The sequence below is a fragment of the Hyaena hyaena genome, unplaced genomic scaffold (genome assembly GCF_003009895.1).
Source record: "Hyaena hyaena isolate Hyena2069 unplaced genomic scaffold, ASM300989v1 scaffold_140, whole genome shotgun sequence".
In the NCBI taxonomy this organism is placed as follows: Eukaryota; Metazoa; Chordata; class Mammalia; order Carnivora; family Hyaenidae; genus Hyaena; species Hyaena hyaena.
The window spans coordinates 563,976-587,500 of NW_024080772.1; the positions used below are offsets into that span (position 1 = coordinate 563,976).

The window sequence follows — 23,525 nt, forward strand, 5'->3', positions numbered from 1 at the left end:
GCCCATCAGGGTCCAACTCTGGGATCAAGGTAATTGTAAAACTACAAAGATTGTTGCGCTTGGGTTTGTGGACTCCAGTCTCCTTTTCACGCGGCTAGGCTCGCTCCCCCTTGCTTTGCTGGCTTCTCTTTCTAACACTCTTATTTGGCAAAAGTAGTTGGATTTCTTTCTACGGAGTGGTCGGTAGAAAGACACCGTTAACTTGATATGATCGTTTGACTGTGTTAGAACACGAGGTCGTGGCTATTTCCTTGCCTTCTGAGAATGAAGAAGTCCCTTCCTCTCTCCACCTAATCAAATCTCACCTGATTTTCAAGCACAACTAAAGGCCTACCTTCCCTATGCTAGCCCTTCTTGATGCTCTAATTTCCTGAACTCCTAGAGCATTCCTAATAGATACCATTAAACATTTAATTAAATAGCCCCTTATGTTGTTTGCCTCAACAATCTTCCTAAAGGTCTAGCCTTCCTAAAGCTTATTGGAGACTAGCTTAGCACTGATTTATCCCTCCTCAAGCTCTGTGTGTGAAGTGGGTTCATAAGTATTTGGTCATCTTAGTTGCCTGTCTATTCATTTTCTTGGGCCTATCTTAGCATTCTTTAATTTTTTTTTTTTTTTTAGCATTCTTTAATTTTTTAAAAAAATGTTTATTTTTGAGAGAGAGAGAGCATGTGCGCATGAGTTGGGAGGGGCAGAGAGAGGGAGACACAGAATCTGAAGCAGGCACTAGGCTCTGAGCTGTCAGCACAGAGCCCGATGCGGAGCTCAAACTCATGAGCTGTGAGATCATGACCTGAGCCAAAGTCAGATGCTTAGCCGACTGAGCCACCCAGGTACCCCTATCTTATCATTCTTAAAGGGATATGACTATAGGCACTCAGACTATTCTAGCTGTGGCTGCCAAAAGGTTCTACACAAGGTTTTGCTCCTCAACAGCCTTCTTAAAGGCACTCCTACACTCTTTCAGATACTAGCAGTGAAATACTTTTGGGTAAAAGGATTCTGGAAAACCACTTTTGGGCAGAAGGATTCTGGGAAAACCAGAGTCTGAGGGAGCCTGTTCCAGGTGAAAGAAGCCAGATCATCGGCAGTTACAATCACTTGCACTTAAGCTAAGGCCAATTCTAGAACCCCAGATGCTCTTCAGGAAATCCCAGGCTCAGCTCTACCCTGAAGATTGTAGAGTAACGCAGCTGAACAGAACTTTCTGCAATGATGAAATGTTCTTTACCTGTGCTGCCCAGAAGGGGCACTTGAAATGCAGCGAGTATGATTGAGCAACTCAATTTAAACTTTTATTTTAATTACATTTAAATCTAGCCACATGTGGCTAGTGGCTACCATCTTGGATAATGCAGCTATAAAGAGATGTAAATTAGAATCATGGAAAACAAAAGAGCAAGAGCATTTTGTCCAGCTAAGGGTACTGAGAGATTTCCTTTACTCTTACCACCGAGAAGGCTCTCTCCATTGAGGGAGAGCCAGTCAGTGGCTTCCACAGTCCAGAACCGTGACCTAATGCTGAGGAAGGAAACTTCAGTTAGTATTACCATGTAACAAACATCCACATTTCAAAATGGTTGAGGAATGGGCTGCTTGGAATTCTCGAATAGTAGAAACATCTGGTGATTTCATCCATCAACATATAGTTGAGGTACATAAAACCTTGAGGACCAAAACCTCAATTACAATTCCAGTTGTAAGCTAGCTGGTGGTTTAAATCCTATCTAAATGGGTGTTTACCTTCATAATGGCCTTTAACATACAAAATTAACGTTATAATCACCATTATGAGGCCTGCTTATCTGAGAGGGGAGGTGGGTTGGTGGTAATCCAATAATTTCTTCCATTTTTCCTATATGAGACATATTTGGGTAGGATCATAGGGTACCCTGTGTTTGGACATATGGCCAAGTATTCCAATCAATATAGCCATTAGTTCTAGCCAGGTGTCCTATAGCAGAGCTCAGGAAAGCTCAAATTTCATTTCATTCTATATTACCTGGAAAGGACTGGTGACTAATTTTTGATCTTTGAAAACGAAACCTTACTGCACAATCAGCTGACCCATAGACATCTAATGGAAATGGCACCTTTTTTGGTTAAGATGACGGGTACTCTAATACACTGCTTTTCAAGGCATCTGTAGTGTAGGCTTTTTTTTTTTTCATTTTCAATCTATTTCAGATTAATAATTCCGTAAAATGTAAGAAATAAAATCCTACAAAATACAAGGCTTAATTTATTATTACAATTATATTCAACAGGTATCAAATTCCTCCATCAAATTCCTATAAATATTTTTAATTGTTTATTCTCAATTTCTGTCCTGTCTAGACCAGTGACAGTTTGCAGCCTAGCCTAAAGGTCAGACTTTGTTTTTTTTTTTTTTTTTTTTGAGAGAGATAGAGACAGTGTGAACAGGGGAGGGTCAGAGAGAGAGGGAGACACAGAATCTGAAGACAGGCTCCAGGCTCTGAGCTAGCTGTCAGCACAGAGCCTGATGTGGAGCTTGAACCCACGAACCGTGAGATCATGACCTAAGCTGAAGTGGGACGCTTAACCAACTGAGCTACCCAGGTGCCCCAGTCAGACTTTGAATAGCATGGCTCTAATATACTGCCTCTGTCACAGAGCTTAATATCTGCCCATTCCTCAGGGAAAACACAGCTGTTTGTATTAGTTTTTTTTCCTTTTCTTTTTATTTTTGTTAAAAATTTTTTAAAAAAATATTCATTTTATTTTTGAGAGACAGAGAGTAAGTGGGGGAGGGGCAGAGAGAGAGGGAGACACAGGATCCGAAGCAGGCTCCCGGGTTTGGCTGTCAGCACAGAGCCCGACATGGGGCTCGAACTCATGAACCTTGAGATTATGACCTGAACCAAAGTTGGTGTTCAACTGACTAAGCCACCCAGGTGCACGCCTTTTTCTTCTTCTTTTTTTTTTTTTAAAGTAAGCTTTATGCCCAACATGGGGCTTAAAGTCATGACCCCAAGATCAAGAGTCACATGCTCTACCAAATGAGCCAGCCAGGAGGACCTAGTGAGTTTTGATAGTGTCATGTTTGAAGAAAGCAAGACCAGGTAATTTCTTGAAGGTCCTCCCAGTTGGCTGACTTGAGATCTGGGTCATTTGAGCCCATGCCTGCTCAGGGCTCCTTTCCAGTGAATAGGCAGCGGGTCTTTGGGCTCATTCTGGGCCACCACTTCTTGAACTCTTTATTCTACCACGGTCCTCCTCAGCAGCCAGTTTGGGCTATCTAGAAACAACTTCCTCCTCTAACATTTATCTTCAGTGGAATGGTGGAGGGGGAAGTACTGACAGAAATCGGGTGAAGTCCTATGAAAGGTATTCTAACAGGCTCTTTGCCCTGCCAAGAAGACTTTCATTTTCTCTGACATCTGCCTGGATTTTTTATCTGAAAATATAATTTCCAATTATCCTTCGACTGTGGCCTTGGGCCCACGACTCCGTTGAGTCCTGACCGTACAACTCTTAACAACCTTAAGTGTTTCATTATTATGTGTTTCGCTGGATGCATATTGACGGACTCTTGCTTAGTAGTCCTTCTCACAGTATCTTGGCAAATAATTCCCCTGAGCTCAAAATAAGATGTTTTCCATGTGCCATCAAACAGTCTTACTTCACCAGAGCATGAATTTTAGTTTGTTGCAGGGCAGTAGAAGGTAAGTTAGTGTTGCTAAGAAAACTGTAGGAAATTTTCTTCCTGTTTTTCTTTTGTTCCATCTGTTCATTTTTATCTGGAGTAATGTCATGATATTGGTTTCCACTTGAAAGTTGTCATCCTTAAAAAACTGTTATACAGCAGGTTGGCTAATTTGCTTAATAAGAATATACTTTACAATGAGAAAAATATCATGATTAATGGATAATGATACCTTCTACTATAAAAGGTATTTTTCTTTTCAAAAAAATTATTTTTGAGAGAGAGAGGGAGACATAGTATGAGTGGGGGAGGGGCAGAGAGAAAGACACAGAATCTGAAGCAAGCTCCAGGCTCTGAGCTGTCAGCACAGAGCCTGATGTGAGGTTTGAACTCACGAACTGTGAGATTATGACCTGAACCAAAGTTAAACACTTAACCGACTGAGCCACCTAGGTGCCCCAATTTTTCTTAAAAAAATTTTTTTATTGTTTATTTTTGAGAAAGAGACACAGAGCATAAGCGGGGGGCGGGGCAGAGAGAGATAGAGAGATGGAGACACAGAGACCAAAGCAGGCTTCAGGCTCTGAGCTGTCAGCACAGAGCATGAGGTGGGACTTGAACTCACAAGCTGTGAGATTATGACCTGAGCTGAAGTTGGATGCTCAACTGACTGAGCCACCAGGAGCCCATAAGATATATATATTTTTAAAGAAGTCTAAGAATACTGTTAAGTCAGTGAAGCGTCCGACTCTTGATCTCAGTTCAGATCTTGATCTGAGAGTTGTGAGGTCAAGCCCTGTGTTGGGATCCACACTGGGCATGAAGCATACTTAAAAAAAAGATGTATATCTATATATCTACACCTCTATCAAATATATCAGATATATCTAGATATATAGATATATAAAGAAGTCTAAGAACATTAAGCTGAAGAAATCTGTATCTAAAGGTTCCAGGTTATCTAAGCAAAGGGACCCTGTATGGGTTTTGGCTGAAGCCATGCTCTCTTATCCCCTCTGTACAGACACGCATGCTGAAGCCCAGTGTGGGGCTGGACAGCAGACGACTGCATCAAGGGCACAGTGGATATAAAGCGCTTTCCAAACTGCACAGGTGTTAACATAAACCGTCATACACAGACCGGAATAAAACAGCACCACTGCTTTATCAAACTCCTAACTGTAACATTTCCCCAAATAAAGCCCTCTGCTGTCTATTCCTCTCACATCCACTCCTGATGGCTGCATGATTCACTTCCCAAGTTCACTTCCACAACTCAAATATTTCTATTTTGCGTTTCTCTTTGCCTCAAATTCAACAGACCCAAAATAACACCAATCTCAATCTTGGAGTTGGATGAGCTCCCAGGGGACATCCAATTTTGACTTTCATGGCTACATGAATAGCATTTATGAAGCTTCCAAGAGGGGTTCTCTAATCTCTCCTTTTACGGCTCCACTCTAGGGAACTCCTCTCTTCCCGGAGCAGCCATTTTTGGTACTTTGCTTCCAATACTAATTCTCAGTCCACATTTTCCCAGCCAGGAAATATTGTCCTTTTTCCAGTTCTCAAGGCCCCGTTGACAGCACCATCTGAAGACTCCCCAAACCCTTCATTTCTAATCAAATACGGGATAGGTCAGGCCTACAGCTCCCTCTCCTCGCCCCACAATTCCTAGCACGTAATGGGTCATCAATAATTCATGGATGATTAACTGACACTTAAAATCTATCAAGAGTTCAACCTTAGCAAATGAGAGTTTCTTACTTTGAGTCTTGTGCTTCACTTGATGTTTTTGACCAAACAGCCAGATGAGAATTAGATCGTGTTAATCATAAATTAGAAATAAAACTGCAGTTCATTAGCAGATGAAATGATAATCGTTTCTCATTTGTACATCATTTAAAGACTCCCGTGGAGAGAAGAGTGCTGCATGCACTGGGAAATGACATTTCAGAGACATTCTGGTAAAAATGACCCAGCCCACATGAGAGAGCTCATTCTTTTCAATTTCTCAGATTCCTCTTATCCTTTACTGTGTAGACTGAGTCTAGCTTTCCTAAAGTAAACTATCTTTTGTGTTACACCAGTGATGCAAGCATCTTAACATTTCATTAAACACACAAACACTGAACCTTTGACAGCCAATTTTGTCTTATTTTCAAACAATTTCAGACGGATGGATAGAAATAGGGGCTACTATATTTTATGTATCATTTCCTTACATACCTGCAAACAGAACTATGGGTAGTTCATTAAAGCCCAGATTCCTTTCTGATCCAAGGGCTAGCATGAGAAGAAACAACTTAAGAGCTACACGAGTGAATCACCACTTATTATACCGAGTTTTCAAAAGCTGTGTTGCAGTGAAAACTGCTAAAAACAGGATTAATTTTTGAAGCTGGTATACAGAAACTCAGTGGGGCAAGCGAATTCCTCTCACTTCTCACCCTTCACTTGGGAGTCCGGTAGGTTAAAGAAATGCAGAATTAAGTTATTTGAGGACTGCTACTTCCCAGAGAGCACACTGAGGTAGACAGCAATCTAAAGGACAAGGAAGATTATCCTCTCCTATTTAAATCTTTAACAAGGAACTACAAAAAAAAAAAAAAAAAAGAACAAACTAGATACTCAAGCAAGTACATGTACATGCATGTTTCCAACAGCATGTTCACAATAGTCAAAAGGCGGAAACAGCTCAAGTGTCCATCAATAGACAAATGGATAGACAGATTATGGTATATACAATGGGATATTATCCCACCACAAAAGGAATAAAATAGTATATGCTGTAAGGTAGATGGACCTTGAAAATATTATGGTAAGTGAAAGAAGCCAGACATAAAATGTCATGTATCCTCTGATTCCATTTCTAGGAAATACCCAAGTAGAGAAATCACAGACAGAATGCAGGTTGGTGGTTGTCAGGGTCTGGGGGTAGGGGTGGGGGGAGATGGGGAGAAACTGCTTAATGGTAAGGAATTTTACTTTGGAAAGACAGAAATGTTCTGGAACTAAAGAGAATAGTGGTTGTCCAACAACATTGTGAATGTATTAAATGGCACTGAATTGTCCACTTTAAAACCATTAAAAAATAAAAACAATCAACTCAAGTCTTAAAAGCAGACTCTAGGATCTTCTCCATTGTAGGTTACACTTACCTTGCACACCATGGATGTCTTTGCTCCAAGCCTAGCAGCTTGGACACACTGGTTGGCACCTTTCCCTCCAAAGCCAATAAAAAACTTATGTCCATGGATAGTTTCACCAGTCTTGGGCAGACGAGAAGTAAGGCTATCATAAATTAAAAACAGAAAGAAAAAAAAAGGCACATTGGTATCTGCAATCAATTTAAGTTCCTCTGATGAGAGAGGGAAGGTTTTCTGAAGGAGTTCTGGTCTTAGCAATCAGAAATGCAAACAGAAGCAGAGATTATCTTGTCCTTTAAGATAACATTCAGGGCACCGGGGTGGCTCGGTTGGTTAGGTGTCTGACTTCAGCTCAGGTCATGATTTCATAGTTCATGAGTTCAGGCCCCACATCGGGTTCTCTGCTGTCAGCACAGAGCCCATTTCAGATCCTCTGTCTCCTCTTCCTGCCCCTCCCCTGCCTTGCTCTCTCTCTCTCTCTCTCTCAAAAATAAACAAACATTAAAAAAATGAATACAAAAAGAGATAGCATTCAGTAGTTGGCATCACCTTCCAGAATGCATCTGCTACAGGATTCTTTACTTCCCAACAGTCCCACAGCCATGCTACTGTAGCTCCACATTAGATGACAGTTCCTAGTGTCTACTGCGTCCAGGGTGTTCGTAGATGCCTTTGTTTTCCATGATGGGGAGCTTTTGGAGGGAGGTAACCTCAGATTCCTGCTTCTCAGTGCCTAGCACAGACCTTTATTCACAGTGGGACTTGATAAATGGGACCAAGTTAATGTGTGTTTCTGTACAGATTGATCTGGTCACTTTAACAAGAGGTAGGAAGTATACCCGGATTCTGGTAACCATGTTCAGTGCCTAAGGAGAAGGGGGAAGTTGCAATTCTAGGCACTAAGGAATCATACTTCTTTCCTCGCAGGTGGGGTGGAAGTGGGGCATTTCGATGACAGGATCAGGTGTTCTGGTCCATCCTGTATACCACCCATTTCATGCACTGACTCAAAAACAGCATCTATTAAAAAAATGGAGTCTAAAGAACCAAGTTTAGTTTAAAATTTTTACTATAGGAAATTTCAAACATATACAATTAGAGAAAACAGCATATTAACTTTCCTACCCCTATGCATGCACGACCCAGATTCAAGTATTGTCAACTCCTAGCCAATGTTGTTTCAGTCTACATCTTCAGGGACTTCTCCAAGAGCTAAGGATTTTTTTTACTGATCTGTTACTGCCTAATGAGGGGAGTATTAAAGGAGACAAAAAGTCAGGGTGAAAGGTTTTCTCTGGGGTTGATTTTCATAACATTAAAGTGGAAGATGGGAGGAAACAAAATCTTTGAAGGACAGAAGATTGAGAATGGAAAGAATCCTGGGCACGTGAAGAAGTTGGGCTCCAGTGGCATGAGGACCACGTGACCACAAAGAAGTGGGATGGATGGCAGGTGTGACCAAAAAGGTTAATTAGCTTTAGATGGTAAAAAAAGGCCAAGGGAGCAGATCATGACAGTAAGCTGATGGAGAATTTACTCTGTCTTAGCAGATTTGCAATTTATATTCATTTCCCACCTAGGCTGTGATCTATTTGAAACCAGTATCTTATTCCAAATATTAGAGTAACAGAACAATGCCAATTTCTACAGGTCACTAACAGCCTGTTTGCAATGGAATGACCGATGACTGATGCCAACAACATGTGACTGTTGAGAACGACCAAGTTCAACCTGTGCACTTCCTTTATGCAGTTCGAAAAGTCTCAATAAACTGGGCTAAACAACTCCATTCCCTAGCAGTGCAGTGTCTAATATGGTTATTTGAGATTCAAAAGAGACTCATCAATAATTTGAAAACATTATTTTCCACTCCTCCCCTTTTCAGTTCTATTTTTATCTGCTATTCTAAATGCATTTATAGTACTGATGAAAAAAAAATATCCATCTACAAGGTTCACTTCTGAAAAAGGTACTCAATCAAGAGAAAAATGGTTTTAATGTAATGTTATTATCCTGTCATTTAATTTAGCAATGACAAGTGATGATGAGATTTTGATTTGCATCAGAAATCTTAAACATTTTAGGATTCTGTTATGAACAGGCAGTGATGAGTAATTTGTGCGACTGAGTAACTATGTGAATTCTTGGCTTATTGATGCTGCTACAAACAGCATAACAACCTCAAAAAGAAAAAAAAATATCCAATGTGGCTAAAAACAGGCCAAATAACTTAATTAGTAAGACTGTCGGTAAAGAAACTTATGACTTCCACTATATTTATACTTAGATCTGGGTCACAATTCACTGGTTTGAATCACGTATATTTTTTTATTGGCTGTGGGAAATCATGAAAAATATATCAGCAGATGATTATTGGGATGTATATATATGGGACGGAGAAATGAAATTGGGGGTATAGTGTGTATGTGTTTGATGTGAGAGCAGATGGCTAGGATTTAAACTCCTTTCTAAACAACTTATATTAACACAAGCACTGTACTGATTTAGCCATCACTGAAGTTTCCCACTCCTTTGGAATCCTTCTCTTTTCTTTCTGCATCTTTGCCCTACTCTTCTTTCTTCCTTCCTTTAACTGCAGACTTTCCCTGTGTGAGGACAAGAACCAAGTCTGTCATGGTCTCCATTTTATCCAGAGTGCTTGCCGCTTAGCATGGGGCTAACAAAATATTTGACTGAGTGAATTTTTTTCCTGAAATGCAGTTTATTTTATTTATTTTTTAAAATAGTTTATTGTCAAGTTGGTTTCCATATAACACCCAGTGCTCATCCTAACAAGTGCCCTCCTCCATGCCCATCACCTCCCTTCCCCTCCCCCCCATACCCATCTGGACTCTGTTCTCAACATTCAAGAGTCTCTCATGGTTTGCCTCCCTCCCTCTCCTCCCCTTCTTCTCCCCCATGGTCCTCTGTTAACTTCCTCCTAATCCTCCTATACGTGCAAACATATGGTATTTGTCCTTCTCTGCCTGACTTATTTCGCTCAGCATAACACCCTCAAGGTCCATCCATGTTGCTGCACATGGCCAGATTTCATTCTTTCTCATTGCCATGGAGTATTCCATGGTATAGATAAACCACTGACTGAATTTTTAAGTGAGTCTTCCCTTGTCTCTGAAGGGTGGCAGAATATGCCACCCCAAAATACGACTGGAGGACAGGGCATGCTGCCCGAATACGCCACTTCGGTATATTATGTTGAGCATTAGGCATGTGAAACGAAGGGAGAGGCCTTCTCTGAACTGCCCTTATCTGCCTACAGACCACTCCTCTGAAAGGACTCAATGGCCATGAATCCCCTCCCTAGGAGTTTCATCAACCAGCATAGAGGGACTCCTGTCACAGGAGAGGATGCTAGAAGTCAACACCACACCCAGGACAAATGTCACAAACACTGTCATATCTATTTGTTCTCTTAAGGGCCAGTTCATCTTTCCTAAGTCATTTACCCTCCCTCTAAGAGGCCTTGTTCCTTCCTCCCCCTTCCCTATTAAGAATCCTGAATTCCTAATCACCATGGGGAGTTACTCATTTTCCTCTGGGTATCTCCCAGGTGTACCTGCGGGATACAGGCCAATAAATTTGTTTTTCTCTTGTTAATCTTTTATTCACGAGGCCTCAACCAGTAACTGAGAGGGGTAGAGGGAAAATTGTTTTTCCTCCCCTACATCTCTTTTCTGTCTCTCCAGTGTAAGAGAGAATGCATCCATTCTTACTTCTGAACTGCAGACGTGGAGGTGTTGAAGGGGAAGAAGACAGGCAGGGATGTTCAAATGTCTCGCAGTGACAATTCCATGTTTTACCAGACCTCACCCACTGCGTTCCCAATATTAGCAGCCACTCCTGTCCTCTAAGCAGGAACTGTGACTAGAACTCATACTATCATTCCTTCACTCCTTCATTATTCAACAAATGTTCTATCCGTGTTTTCCAGTTTACCTCTACAGGACAAAATCAACTTACTGGCAATGTAATAAGACCTAACCCTGATGCAAGTAATACACGAATGAAACAGACAAACAAACAAACCTGTCAGAGCACAAGATTAGTATGATCTGATTTATGTGTTTTAAGATCAAATTGACTTTGTTAAGCGATTCATGAATCAGGCAGAACCTAGCAAGTAGAGGGGACCTCCCCAACTCACGATTTTTAAAAAGAAAAAAAGATATACGTATGGCTTCTCACAGGACATGTAAATGTGCAGAAAATGAAATGTTAACGACAAGCGTCCATGGAGAGGGTGGAGAGAGGGAGCAAAAGTTCATGCAGAAAGGTAAGTGCAACAAGAATATATTTGTGCATTATGGGAAGCCACTGGTTAGGACTTCAGATACATTTGGTGTCCTTGCGTCTTTTTCCGGCCACCACTTCTTTCTGGGCTCCAGCTGGCTTCTCACAGGTGTAACCTGCCCAAGTGAGCCTTGCCCAATGCCATTCTTTCCATTCCAGGGTTTCTGTTTCTTTGTTACGGTTCCCCAGGCTGTCCTACAGCATCAAGCAACCAGTTGGGACACCTCAGGCATCTTTGTATCGGCTTTTCTTGCTCCCTGGATTACAGACCTGCACAGTTCATGTGCGCTGAAGCTTTTGTCTTGTGCCCTTTCACTTGAACCCCAACTAAGACGGTTTACTGCTTATTGATTTTTTTTTTTAAGAGTAAATGAATTGGGAGTGGAGAGCACTAGAAAGTTAATTACAGTTGCCAACAGGCAGAAGCATTTCTGAATTATAAATCCTAATTTACCTTGAATTAGGCTTTCTTATCTCTTTCCTTATCAAAAATCATGAGGGGTGCCTGGGTGGCTTAGTCGGTTAAGCATCCGACTTTCGCTTAGGTCATGATCTCGCGGTTCGTGGGTTCGAGCCCCGCGTCGGGCTCTGTGCTGACTGCCAGCTCAGAGCCTGGAGCCTGTTTCAGAGTCTGTGACTCCCTCTCTCTCTGACCCTCCCCTGCTCACGCTGTCTCTCTCTCCTAGAAATAAATAAAACATTAAAAAAAATTTTAAAAATCATGAAATTAACGTCTGGTTCAAGCAAGGGTCTGCACAAAGCACCATCCCCTCGATGAAAGCAATGCTAAGATTCGCCCCAATTCAAATATGAGGTTTAGCAGGGTGCCAAAGACAAATTGCTCAAAGGAAACTAAAAAGGGAGCAGTGCTGGTAGTAATATGCCGTTGCTACCATTTAAAAATAAGAATAGTGCGAATTTCTCAATGAGGGAGAAAACCCGTCCTAAGAAATCAATTTGAATTGAAAACAAATTCATAGCTTTAAAAATGTCACATTTTAAAGTGGCACAGGAGGCAACACTGCTAAATGTTCACAGATGGCCACTCAGTCTTCTCGCCTTGAGGCCACGTGGTTAGAGCCCTGTTCGAGGCAGCAGGCCTGAGCCACTTGCTGATTGTATTACCTTTGACAGCTCTTCCCTCTTTGAACCAGCTTCTTCTCTTGCAAAACAGGTTTAATAATACTTGTCAACTCCTTACATGCCTGGGTTTTGTGCGCTGAGTTATTTCACCGACAGGTGTTATCAGAACAACTAATCAATTGCTTTTAGCTTCTTGACAATGATGTGTTTGTTACAGATTCTCAGAGATGATTCATGCCAAAGGAAGGAATGACCCGGTGAAACAGGGATGAGCAGTCTTTTGACCAAAGAGGTCACTCTATACGGGCTCCAGCCAAAAGTCAAGGAATATGTTGCTTTTTGGCTTTTTCTGTTCCATCCTTTTGTCTTTTGGCTGCAAACTTCTGACACACTGTATGCCTCTATAATAGGGGATTGTACTATTATTGCCCAATTAAAATTCATTACACTCATTTATTATTCCTACCGCCTGTATTCTTCAAGTGTATCTGTTCTTCTCAGTATTTGTGTGGGTTGCATTTACAGAAATGAGAGTCATTTCCAAACCAACTTAGTGATAGCTCTTTTTAGCTCTGTAAAAAGAACTTAGCCTACCAACCAAAACTTCATTATGTGACTCCTAACCCTAAATTTGCAGACATAGGATTTATTTAAGGGAATGAAAGCTGAATTATGCTTGAAACTGCTTTTTTTTAAAAACTGATTTTGGCTACTAATCCTATCTTTTCCTAGTAAACCAGTCTGTGGCTAAAGAGTAATTTTACCTGAAGATGTAGCTATTCTTGAATTTATAGGATACATATGAAGAATATTGGCCACATGCAGCCAGCCTTTCAGAATGTCATATTCTTGAACCTTATTTAAATTTTGCTGATGTGTGACAAAGTATTCTAGGCACTGGGAGAACCAATGTAGAGAGTATGTTATGGTCTCCTGTATTCGGTTCTTACGTGGCTTCCTTCCTTCCTTCCTTCCCATCTCTGCTCAGGTGTTTCCTCCTCAGAGAGGTCTTCCCAGACCGCCTTACAGGAGAGGTCCCTATTCCCAATTTTTGTTATGTACATATTCATTCCGACAAAGAATACTCTGTTTCTGGATCACAGACAGCTTTTTAATTACTCACAATTGCATTAGTTCTCCATGTCCCAATCTCCCCCAGGGTGACATGAGAGGAACTTCCAAATAATGAATTATTGGGAGTTCATATAGGAGCCAATACAGCTACTGCCCCTCCTCCTCCCTGGGGTGGGGGAGGGGGAGGAGGAGGAGGAGAAAACACGACCTAGTAACCTTTGCATTGCAATGTAAATGGATCCTCTCAGGGGAGCAGTGAGGTCTCCAGATTTACAATCTCCAGAATGTAAATAAATGTAGAAGTTCCTAAATCTCTCCAGAGGTCTTGGACTTGCAAGGTTTGCCATTGAAACAGTCTTTAATCCTGGTGCTAGAGATCTTGGCTCAGAAAGTCCTGATCATGCAGAAACGTGAGAACATTCATGGAGCATTGATTTCCAAAGATTTTCTTCAGATCAGTATCACTATCGGACATAATACTCATCTTCTTTTGGATTAATTGTATTCCATTTCATGTTCACTACTGATGTGTTATTAACTCCCTTTTGTCTATTTTTTACAAGATTTTATTTTTAAGTAATCTCTACACCTGATGTGTGGCTCAAACTCACAACCCTGAGATGCTTAGGAGTTGGATGCTCTACCACCGGAGCCAGTCAGGCGCCCCTCCCTTTTTTCTATTTTTCAAAGTTTTCTATTTTTAACTTAGCACAGCTTAGTTTCAAACATTACTATACCACTTTACTTATAAGTGTAATTTACAATTGTGTTTTTTCATTTCTCTTCGTAATCTTCATGCTATTACTGTTACATATTTTATTTCTATATGATACAAACCTTACAATACTGTGCTTGTTGTTTTTCCTTAAACTGCCAATTGCCTTTTATTTATTTAAAAAAATTTTTAATGTTTTATTTCTGAGAGAGAGAGAGACAGCACGAGCAGGGGAGGGTCAGAGAGAGAGGATGATACAGAATCTGAAACAGGCTCCAGGCTCTGAGCTAGCTGTCAGCGGAGGCCTGACCCGGGGCTTGAACCCACGAACCAAACCGTGAGATCATGACCTGAGCTGAAGTTGGAGGCTTAACCGACTGAGCCGCCCAGGCGCCTCTACCAATTGCCTTTTAGAGAGATTAAGAAATAGGAGAAGTAAGTCTTTGTACTTGCCATTTCTGGGCTCTTCATTCCTTTGGGTCGATCTGAGTTTCCATCTAGTATCATTTTGGTTCCACCTAAAGAACTTCAATATTTATTGCAGTGTGAGTTTCTGGTGATAAGTTCTCTCAGCTATTGTTTTTGTCTTTATTTCCCTTTCATATTGGAAAGATACAGAATTCTGTATCGACAGTTCATTTTTCAAGCACTTGAAAGATTTCATTTTTTTTTTCTGGCTTGCGTTGTTTCTGACAAGAAGCCTGACTTCAATCTTTGTCCTGTTATATATGTAATATCTGCTTCTGAGACTTTTAAGAGTTTCTAATTGGTTTGCAGGAATGTGATTACGATGTGTTTTGTTGTTTGCAGTATGCTTATCCTGGTTGGGGTTCATTGCAATTCTTAGATCTATACATTTATAGTTTTCATGAAATTTGAAAAAAATTCAGCCATTATTTCTTCAAATATGTTTTGAAATATTCTTCAAGCTCTTTCTCTACTTAGACTCCAATTACACAAATGATAGACTCCTTGTCTCCTATCACAGAGGCTCTGTACATTTTGTTTGGTCATTTTCCTCTTTATGCTTCAGTTTAGATGCTCTCTTACTGTCTTCAAGTACACTGATCCTTTCTTTTGCAATGTCTACTCTGCTGATAAGCCCATCAAATGAATTTTTCAATTTTTGAACTTCTTTTTGGTTCTTTTATATATCTTCCACTTTTCTCCTCACTATATTCATGTTTTTCTTTAAATCACTGAGCAATTAATGGTTCTTTTAAAATCCCTTTCTGCTAATTCCACCATCCCTGCCATTTCTCTATGTCAATTCTGACTGATTTTTTCCCCCTTGGTTATGGATTACATTTTCTTGATTCTTTGCATGACTATTGATTTTTGATTGGAGCCTGAACATTTCAAATGTTATACTGTTGAGTGTCTTAATCTGTTGTGTTTTTCCAAAAGGTTGGACTTTGCTTTTTAGGGGCAGCTAAGTAATTTGTGGATTTGTTTGATCCTTTTTTTTTTTTTTTAAATGTTTTATTTATTTATTTCTAGGAGAGAGAGAGACAGCATGAGCAGGGGAGGGTCAGAGAGAGAGGGAGTGACTCTGAAACAGGCTCCAGGCTCTGAGCTGGCAGTCAGCACAGAGCCTGACGCGGGGCTCGAACCCACGAACCGCGAGATCATGACCTGAGCGAAAGTCGGACGCTTAACCGACTAAGCCACCCGGGCGCCCCATGTTTGATCCTTTTAAGGATTGTTTTTGTGATTTGTTAGGAAGAGTTTGGAGTAGTCTTTACTTTAGGGCAAGTTTACCCCTTTTACTAAGTTGTCCTTCTGGGATCTCTACTGAATGCTCCAGGGGTTCAATAATGTTTCTGGCCGAAAAGAATGCAGTACCTGGGAAATGTTCAGCTTAAAGCTCTCCAGTAATGGCCTGGCTTTGTGGAGTTTCTCTCTATGTATGTCCATTTAGTATTTAGACTCAAGGGGACTCCTATGCAGATTTTTGGACCTTTCCCTGTTCAGTTCCTTCCTCATCAGTACATGTTCACAAAAATTCTAGCCATCTTCGTCTCCCTAAGCTATGAACTTCGTTTTCTCACCTCACTGATACTTGCCATGCTTCCCCTGAGTTTCTTCTCTCTGTGCCATGGTCAGTAATGTGCCTCCAGGACTAACCTGTTTGTTTCCTTTCTTTACTGGATAGCATGCCTGTTGTCCAGTATCTGTAACAGCTGCTTCATTTATCTTATCCATTATATACCCCATTTTCTAGGTGTTTATGGTACCAGTAAGTCTGGTACTAGTCACTCCATCATGGTCAGAAGTAAATATTTTTAAATGAATGATCTATACTTTAAAAGACACTTCTACAAATAGTTGGGATGACAGATGCCTCTGTACATAAGTCATGCGATGAGGCGAGAGCAGGGCAAAAGTGCTGTGTACATGTAGCCCAAGGAGAAAGGTAAACCATTTATTAAACAGGAATATGGTCAGAAACAAAAAGGGGCCACACCCTCTTTCATGTCTCTCGTACAGGACTGAAGACTGAGTACAGATGGCACCAGGAGAGCCTAATAGGTCAAGTAGGAAAAGCATATTTAAAGATTAAAATGCCACCTGATGCCAACTAATCTTTTTGAGCAATTATACATAGACTTCCTTACTCCCGTCTGAGCAACGTTCTGAAGAAAGAATAGAAGCCTGGATAGAAAACAAACAAACAAACAAACAAAAAAAAAAAAAAAAAAGAAGCCTGGATAGAGAGGTACAGAAGGAGCTAATGCTGGAGCTAGCACCTGCAAGAGGAGAGGGCAGGAGTGATAATGTGTGTGGATGGGGGATTAGCGAGTGGGGACTGGACAACTGCAGGGTGGCATAAGGTGTGTGGGTAAATCAGGATGCAGAAAAATAGAGCAGAGAAGGAACTGGTGACGCTAAAGCACTGATCAAAGTTCCTGATGGAAAACATTTTACTTCAGTGAAGAAGACAAGCGAAGTATGAATAGTGATGAATAACTACACAACCGGTATTTTATTTTCTATTTTGCCAATTAATTATAGTAAACTTTAAATTTCAAAATGACTTCTGTCACCACATTGTAATTATCTAGGCTATTTCTTCCTGCCATCTGCTGGTGTAGGTTAAAGGAATACAAATGAATTAATTTTATCCTAAGCGAAATATAATTAGAAAGATAAATCAGCGTACAAAAAATAATGTATCCTGGAATCAATTATTAAAAATTTTAACTTATCTACTATTTTTGGTTTGTGGTGCTCATGCTTCTCCCACATTCCCATCATCACGAATAATCAAGAATGGATTATACTCGAGCTTTACAATACATTTGTGAGATGGATTAGGATGGGGATTATCCTCACTTTGACAGCAAGTGAGCTACAGGAAATACAGATCTGACCATGTTGTTTCTGTACTTTGGGCCCTTTGCTGGTTCCCAGGGCCTACAGAATAAAATCCAATCACCTCAGCATGGCTGAGGAGTCCTTCCTTTTATCTTTTATTTTTTTTCTTAAAGCTTGTTTATTTATTTTGAGACAGTGGGGGAGGGACAGAGAGAGGAGAGAGAGAATCCCAAGAAGGCTCTGTGCTGACATCAGAGAGCCCAGTGTGGGGCTTGAACTCATGAACCATGAGACCATGACCCGAGCTGAAGTCGGACACTTAACCAGCTGAGCCACCCAGGCACCCTTTATATCTTACACCTGACACTCTAGACCCAGTAGCTGCTGTCCCCAGCACATCCTGTGTATACCCACACCTGTGATTTACTTCTGTGTGTTATCCCAGCTGGCCACAGTGTACTTATTCCCCTCCTCTTTTTTGCTGGGTTAGAACCTGCTTCTTTTCTTTTTTTTTTAAAAAAAAAAAAGAGAAAATGCATCTGTGCGCGCTAGTGGGGGAGAGGCAGAGAGGGAGAGAGAGAATCCCAACCAGGCTCTGAATGGTTAGCGCAGAGTCCAACGAGGGTTCCATCTCACAAATCGCGAGATTACGATCTGAGCTGCAATCAAAAGTTGGATGCTTAACTGACTGAGCCACCCAGGCACTCCTGCTTATTTTCTAAAACTTGGCCCAGGAGGCCTCCCATCTAGGCACTTTTCCATAGGCTCCTGTAGAACCTGAGGCACCTACCACATTACACTACAATGATCCACCTTTGTGTCTGCCTTCAGGAGCAATGACCATGTTTTACTAACTGCAGTATCTCTAGCACTCAGGACTGTCTCAGTCTTTTTTTTTTATTTTTTTTATTTATTTTTTTAAATTTATTTCTAGGAGAGAGAGAGACAGCGTGAGCAGGGGAGGGTCAGAGAAAGAGGGAGTCCCAGACTCTGAAACAGGCTCCAGGCTCTGAGCTGGCAGTCAGCACAGAGCCTGATGCAGGGCTCAAACCCATGAACTGCAAGATCATGACCTAAGTCAAAGTTGGACGCTTAACCGACTAAGCCACCCAGGCACCCCCGTCTCAGTCTTTGAATACTATACACAAGTAACCAAAATTCCGGAGCGACATTCATCACGAAAACCTAGAATACAGACACTAGGGCATGGAGAGCTGACAAAGGAATGGATTACTAAAGGGACTTCTTGGTAATTCCACATGGTAAGTGGGCTGGCTCTGTCACACGTAGTTTACGTTGTAATAGATGTTTCTCTCGAAGGGACCAGAGTTAGCAAATTTCCCACGAATGATTTCTTCTGATGTTAGGGTATTTGGTAGACAGAAACATTTACCAAAATACCAATTTTGGTAACTGATAAGCAACTTTCAAGACCAATTTCAGGAGCAGAAGGAATAATAAAGGACATTCTATTGCTCTAATATTGGGAATGCAGGGTATTCCTCAGATCAACATCCCTCTGGGTTTTACTTTACTGAAAATGTGATGCAAAAGAGAGGTATATGACAAGTCAAGAGGTTTCTGAGGTTTCAAGAGGGAATGCAGGTCAGAGGTTATTGTAATATGTTAAAACACCACATAACCTTTTCTAGGTATGCCATACGTTTTGGCCTTTTTTTTTTCTTTCTCTAAGTAATCCAGGTCCAACATTTCATCCATTTTGGATTGAAAAGCTTCTAAATTCACCTATTCTGCCATCCAATTAAAATCTTTTGAGAATTAAGCAATCATTTCCTGACTTGCCAAGGATTAAATTTAGATGCTTGGTTGAACATGAACCTTATCTCTCAAGCCATCATTTTTAATTGGAGCATGTAAAGGATAGCATAGGGTTTTAGCTGACATCATAGTCTATTGCCATGGAAATGTAAACATGGGTTTGTATTAAACTTGTCTCAAAGCAAGTTTTAGGGGTATGGAGAGACTGGAGACAGGAGATAAATTATGTAAAAAACGTATGCTCTACATGTTGGGAGTGCCCTCGGAGCTCAGACCCTCAGTGATCTCATCCTGCCTCATGGCCTCAAAAATCATCAATACACTGATGACTCTCAAATTAATATTTCCAGCTGGACCTACCCTCTGAACTCCAAACTCCTGTATCTGTCTTCTTGATGGTCTCAGTTGGATGTCTAACAGGCACGCCAAATCTCACACATCCACCCTGAGCTCCAGATACGGCCCTCTCCGTACCCAGCTGGCTCTGCTTATAATCTTCTACATCTCAGCAAAGGTCAGCTTCCCTTTCCACTTGCAAAGGCCACAGAAGTTGGGAATAATCCTTGACCTATCTCTAGTCCTCAGCAAATCCTGTCAGCTCTGACTTCAAAATATAATCAAAAGATGCTCATTTCTTCCCATTTGCACTGCTTTCAAGCTACCATCATTTCTCACCTGGATTCTTGTAACTGACTCTGAACTGGTCTTCCCTTTGCCCTTGCCTTCCTTCAGTCTATTCTCACATAGCCTCCACAGTGATGATATTAAAATACATATCATATTAGGTCATCTCTTTGCTGATCCTCCAATGGCTTCTCATCTTATTCAGGGTATGACCCAACATCCTTTAATCATTAATTACCCTCTCCTCTTCCGTTTTTCCTTCTTCAGCCACACAGGACTCCTTGTTGGTCACTGGTCATAAGAGGTATGCTCCCACCCTAGGGCCTTTGCATATGCTATTCCCCTGGGTATCTGTACAGCTTTCTTCCTTTCCTATAAGTTTTTACTCAAAATCACCTTCTCAGTGAGGCTTTCTGTGGGCAATGATCTAGAATAATTACTACTTCCAGCTCCCTTTCATGCTTTATTTTCCTCCTTAGCATTTACCAAACATACTATGCATTTTACTTATTTCTACTACTACTGTCTTTTTCATTGGAATGTAAGCTCCCTGAGGGGTACCTGGCTGGCTCAGTCAGTATGACACACAACTCTTAATTTCAGGGTTATGAGTTCAAGCCCCCACATTGGCGGATGGACTGTGGTGCCTACTTTAAAAAAAAAAAAGTAAGCTCCATGAGACAGGGGTTTTTGGCTGTGTTTTTCATCGCTGCATCCTCTGCACTTAGTCAAGTATCTGACTTCATATAAAGTATTTGTTGAATGAACAATTTAAAAAATGAGTGAATTCATGTCATAAGAAATAGGTTATCAGTGAAAGCGTGATTAACAAAGATCTCTAAGCCTAATGTCTAAAAACATTCATTTGTTAGTGGGTTTTCACGGAAATCTGTCTTTGGAGGAAGTCTGACTTAATTTTCCACAAGAACAAGCTTGATTTCTCTTTGCATTGTGGAACTTCAGACATGACTGTTCAAGAAGAGAATAATGATAAACATAGGTGGGTATTAAATAATGTTCGTCGTTTACCATGTTGGATGAGCTAATGATATTTTAAAATTATTAGTACACAGAGCTTACTATTCATAGGAAACTGAAATCAGACATGAAAAAAGTAGCTCATTGATTAAATTAGCAGTGTCTGGCACACAGTAATGTAATATACAAAGTAAGTTGGACTTGGACACCGTCCAAAGAGGGCTTAGTTACTGAAGAAGTTTTATTTCTCAAGTGATTCTACAGTATATGCATGGGGGTCCAGGTTGGCTCCAGTTAAACTAATAAAGTAAGAAACCATCATGAAGATACTATGTTCAGATTTGAAAATTATAAATCCCTAGTTGTTCTTCACCAGCTTAACAAAGTAAACAATGAATGCAGAGACTACAAGCTTTCGAGTGAACCATAGATGCAAAGGGTAATCAGTATCAGCCAGAGTTAGAGGGAGAATGATATAATGGAAGGATAAAGCTTGGCAACATGGGGTCTAATGTTCCTTGTGCCATTAACTGGCTGTGTGAGTTGGGGTGAGTCCTCTAAGCTCTCTTAGTTGCCTCACCTGTTAAATGTGGAGGGTGGACTGATGGGTTTCCATGATCCCCCAAGCTCTAAGTATTATAAGATTTTTTGACTTTAAGCTTAATCAATGTGGTAGGCAGAATAATGTCCCCACTGTTCCCCTCCCACCTTGCCCCAAAGACGTTCATATCCTAAACCCCAGAACTTGTGAATGTTATGTTACATGGCAAGGGAAATTAAGATTGCTGAGAAGCTAACTTAAAATAAGGACGTTATCCTAAACTATCCATTCGGGTCCAATATAATCACAAGGGTTCTTATAATGTAGAAGGGGAGGCAGAAAGGGAACCTCGGACTGATGCCATGTGAGAAAGACTTGACTGACCATTGCTTGCTTTGAAGATGTTGCAAGGGGCCATGAGCCAAGGAATGTGGGCAGCCTCTAGAAGCTGGAAAATGCAAGAAAACAGATTTTCCTTGGAGCCTCTAGTTAGGAACGCAGCCCTACAGACACCTGGAATTAGCTCAGTGAGCTCGGTGTCAAGACTTACGACTTCCACAACCGAATTACATTTGTATTTTTTAAGCCACGAAGTTTGTGTTAATTTGTTACAGCAGCCATAGGAAACTAACACAATGGTGATAAGTACCATAACTATCAAAGTTGGGCCAAGTCTATCACAGATGTAAGGTTTAAATGAAATTCTATACTCAGGTATTTTGTAAAGGTCTTCAGATGCAGGAGTAATCAGAAACCATAAAAAGTTTGCAGAAAAGTCATGAGAATAGTCTCTAAGGGAATGAAATTTTTACTGGTGATTCATGGGAAGAGTAGAAACCTGGTTATTTTATGAAAGAAAGAAAATGATGAGGGAAATTAGAAAGGTTATATACAACATAAGTTTCTTCTCTGGACCTCACTTTACTCCTTTACGAACTGAAGGGCTGGGATAAATAATTCCTCTAGCTCTTAAAAAAAGATTATAAAATCCTGACTGATGCTAACATGAGATGACAGATGCCTTTGACACTCCACCCTCTCCAAAGTATGAAGAGCACTTTTTATAAAGTATAATTATCTTTATTATCTGATGGTCAAGCTTCACAGAAATCTCTTAGGTCACGAAGAAAGTGGCTCTGAATCTTGACCCTGACACTTACTCATGTAGGGTGCATGGGAAAATTGTTTAGCTTTCTTATTCTTCTGCCACTGCACCTATACAAGTATTGGTTTTTGGGGGCCCCTGGGTGGCTCAGTTAGTTAAGCTTCTGACTTCTGGTTTCAGCTGGTCATGATTTCACCATTTTTGAGCATTGAGACCTCTGATGGTGCAGAGCCTGCTTGGGATTCTCTCTCCCTCTCTTTCTGCCCTTCCTGTACTCTCTCTCTCTCTCTCAAAATAAATTAACAACATAAAATAAAGGTATGATTTTTGTCAATTGCTGTATCTGCCCCTAGCAGTCTCTCCCTTTCTACTCTTGGAAATTTGATGACTTAGTTTATAAACATTTTAAGCAGTGAAAGACTAAATTGGTTATGTAGACTCTAGAACTATTTTCTAAACAAAACATAGATGGTGGAGAGATTTGGTGACTTATTTTGATTGTCCCAAGGCCTGTTTTATTAATCTCCAGGCTATCTGCTATTGTTTGGAAAAGGAAGGTTGCAGGATGGATACGGTCTTACTGTAGTATGCCTGTTTTTAATCTTTATAATGTAAAAAATATATCTGAAAAGCTCTTCACAAAAATGTTAAATGGAAGCAATCTGAATTGTAGGATATTCTTGGAATATCTGATTTTTTAAAACAATGAACATGTATTGTTTTTATAATCAGAAAAACCATTTTTTCTTTTTTTTTCTTCCTTTCATTATTTTTTTTGAGTAGGCTGTATCCCCAAGGTGGGGCCTGCACTGACAACCCAAAGATCAAGAGTAGCGTGCTCTAAGGAATAAACCAGCCAGGTACTCCACCATTTTCATTTTAAATAATGAAAAATTTGAAGACTCTCTCCATCCTATCTTCATTTAGCATGTTTTCATGATCGGATGATTTTTATTTAATGGTTGTAAACACTGTGTTTATGGGTTTTTGATTCACTCTTGGGCTGTCATAAGATATTCCATATACTGATACATATAATACTAAAAGGCAAGGTGTAAATATGAACTATTGCAGGAATGCCAACAATCAATATGGTGAAAGGTGACTGATCGCCTTTTGACCTCTGCTCCATTCATTCAAGTTTAGACGAATAATATCTAACCTGGTTAATGTCACTGTA

General features: G+C 40.5%; 1 protein-coding gene across 3 annotated transcripts in view; it reads right to left on the reverse strand.

The window, feature by feature from the left end:
* Positions 1-23,525, reverse strand: part of RBKS (ribokinase) — an 87,585-nt gene that overhangs the window by 63,298 nt on the left and 762 nt on the right. For all 3 annotated transcript variants that reach the window (XM_039238421.1, XM_039238418.1, XM_039238419.1), the window contains exon 2: positions 6,830-6,962. In XM_039238421.1, the coding sequence (XP_039094352.1) occupies positions 6,830-6,962 (133 nt within the window). The remainder of the gene's footprint in view (positions 1-6,829; positions 6,963-23,525) is intronic.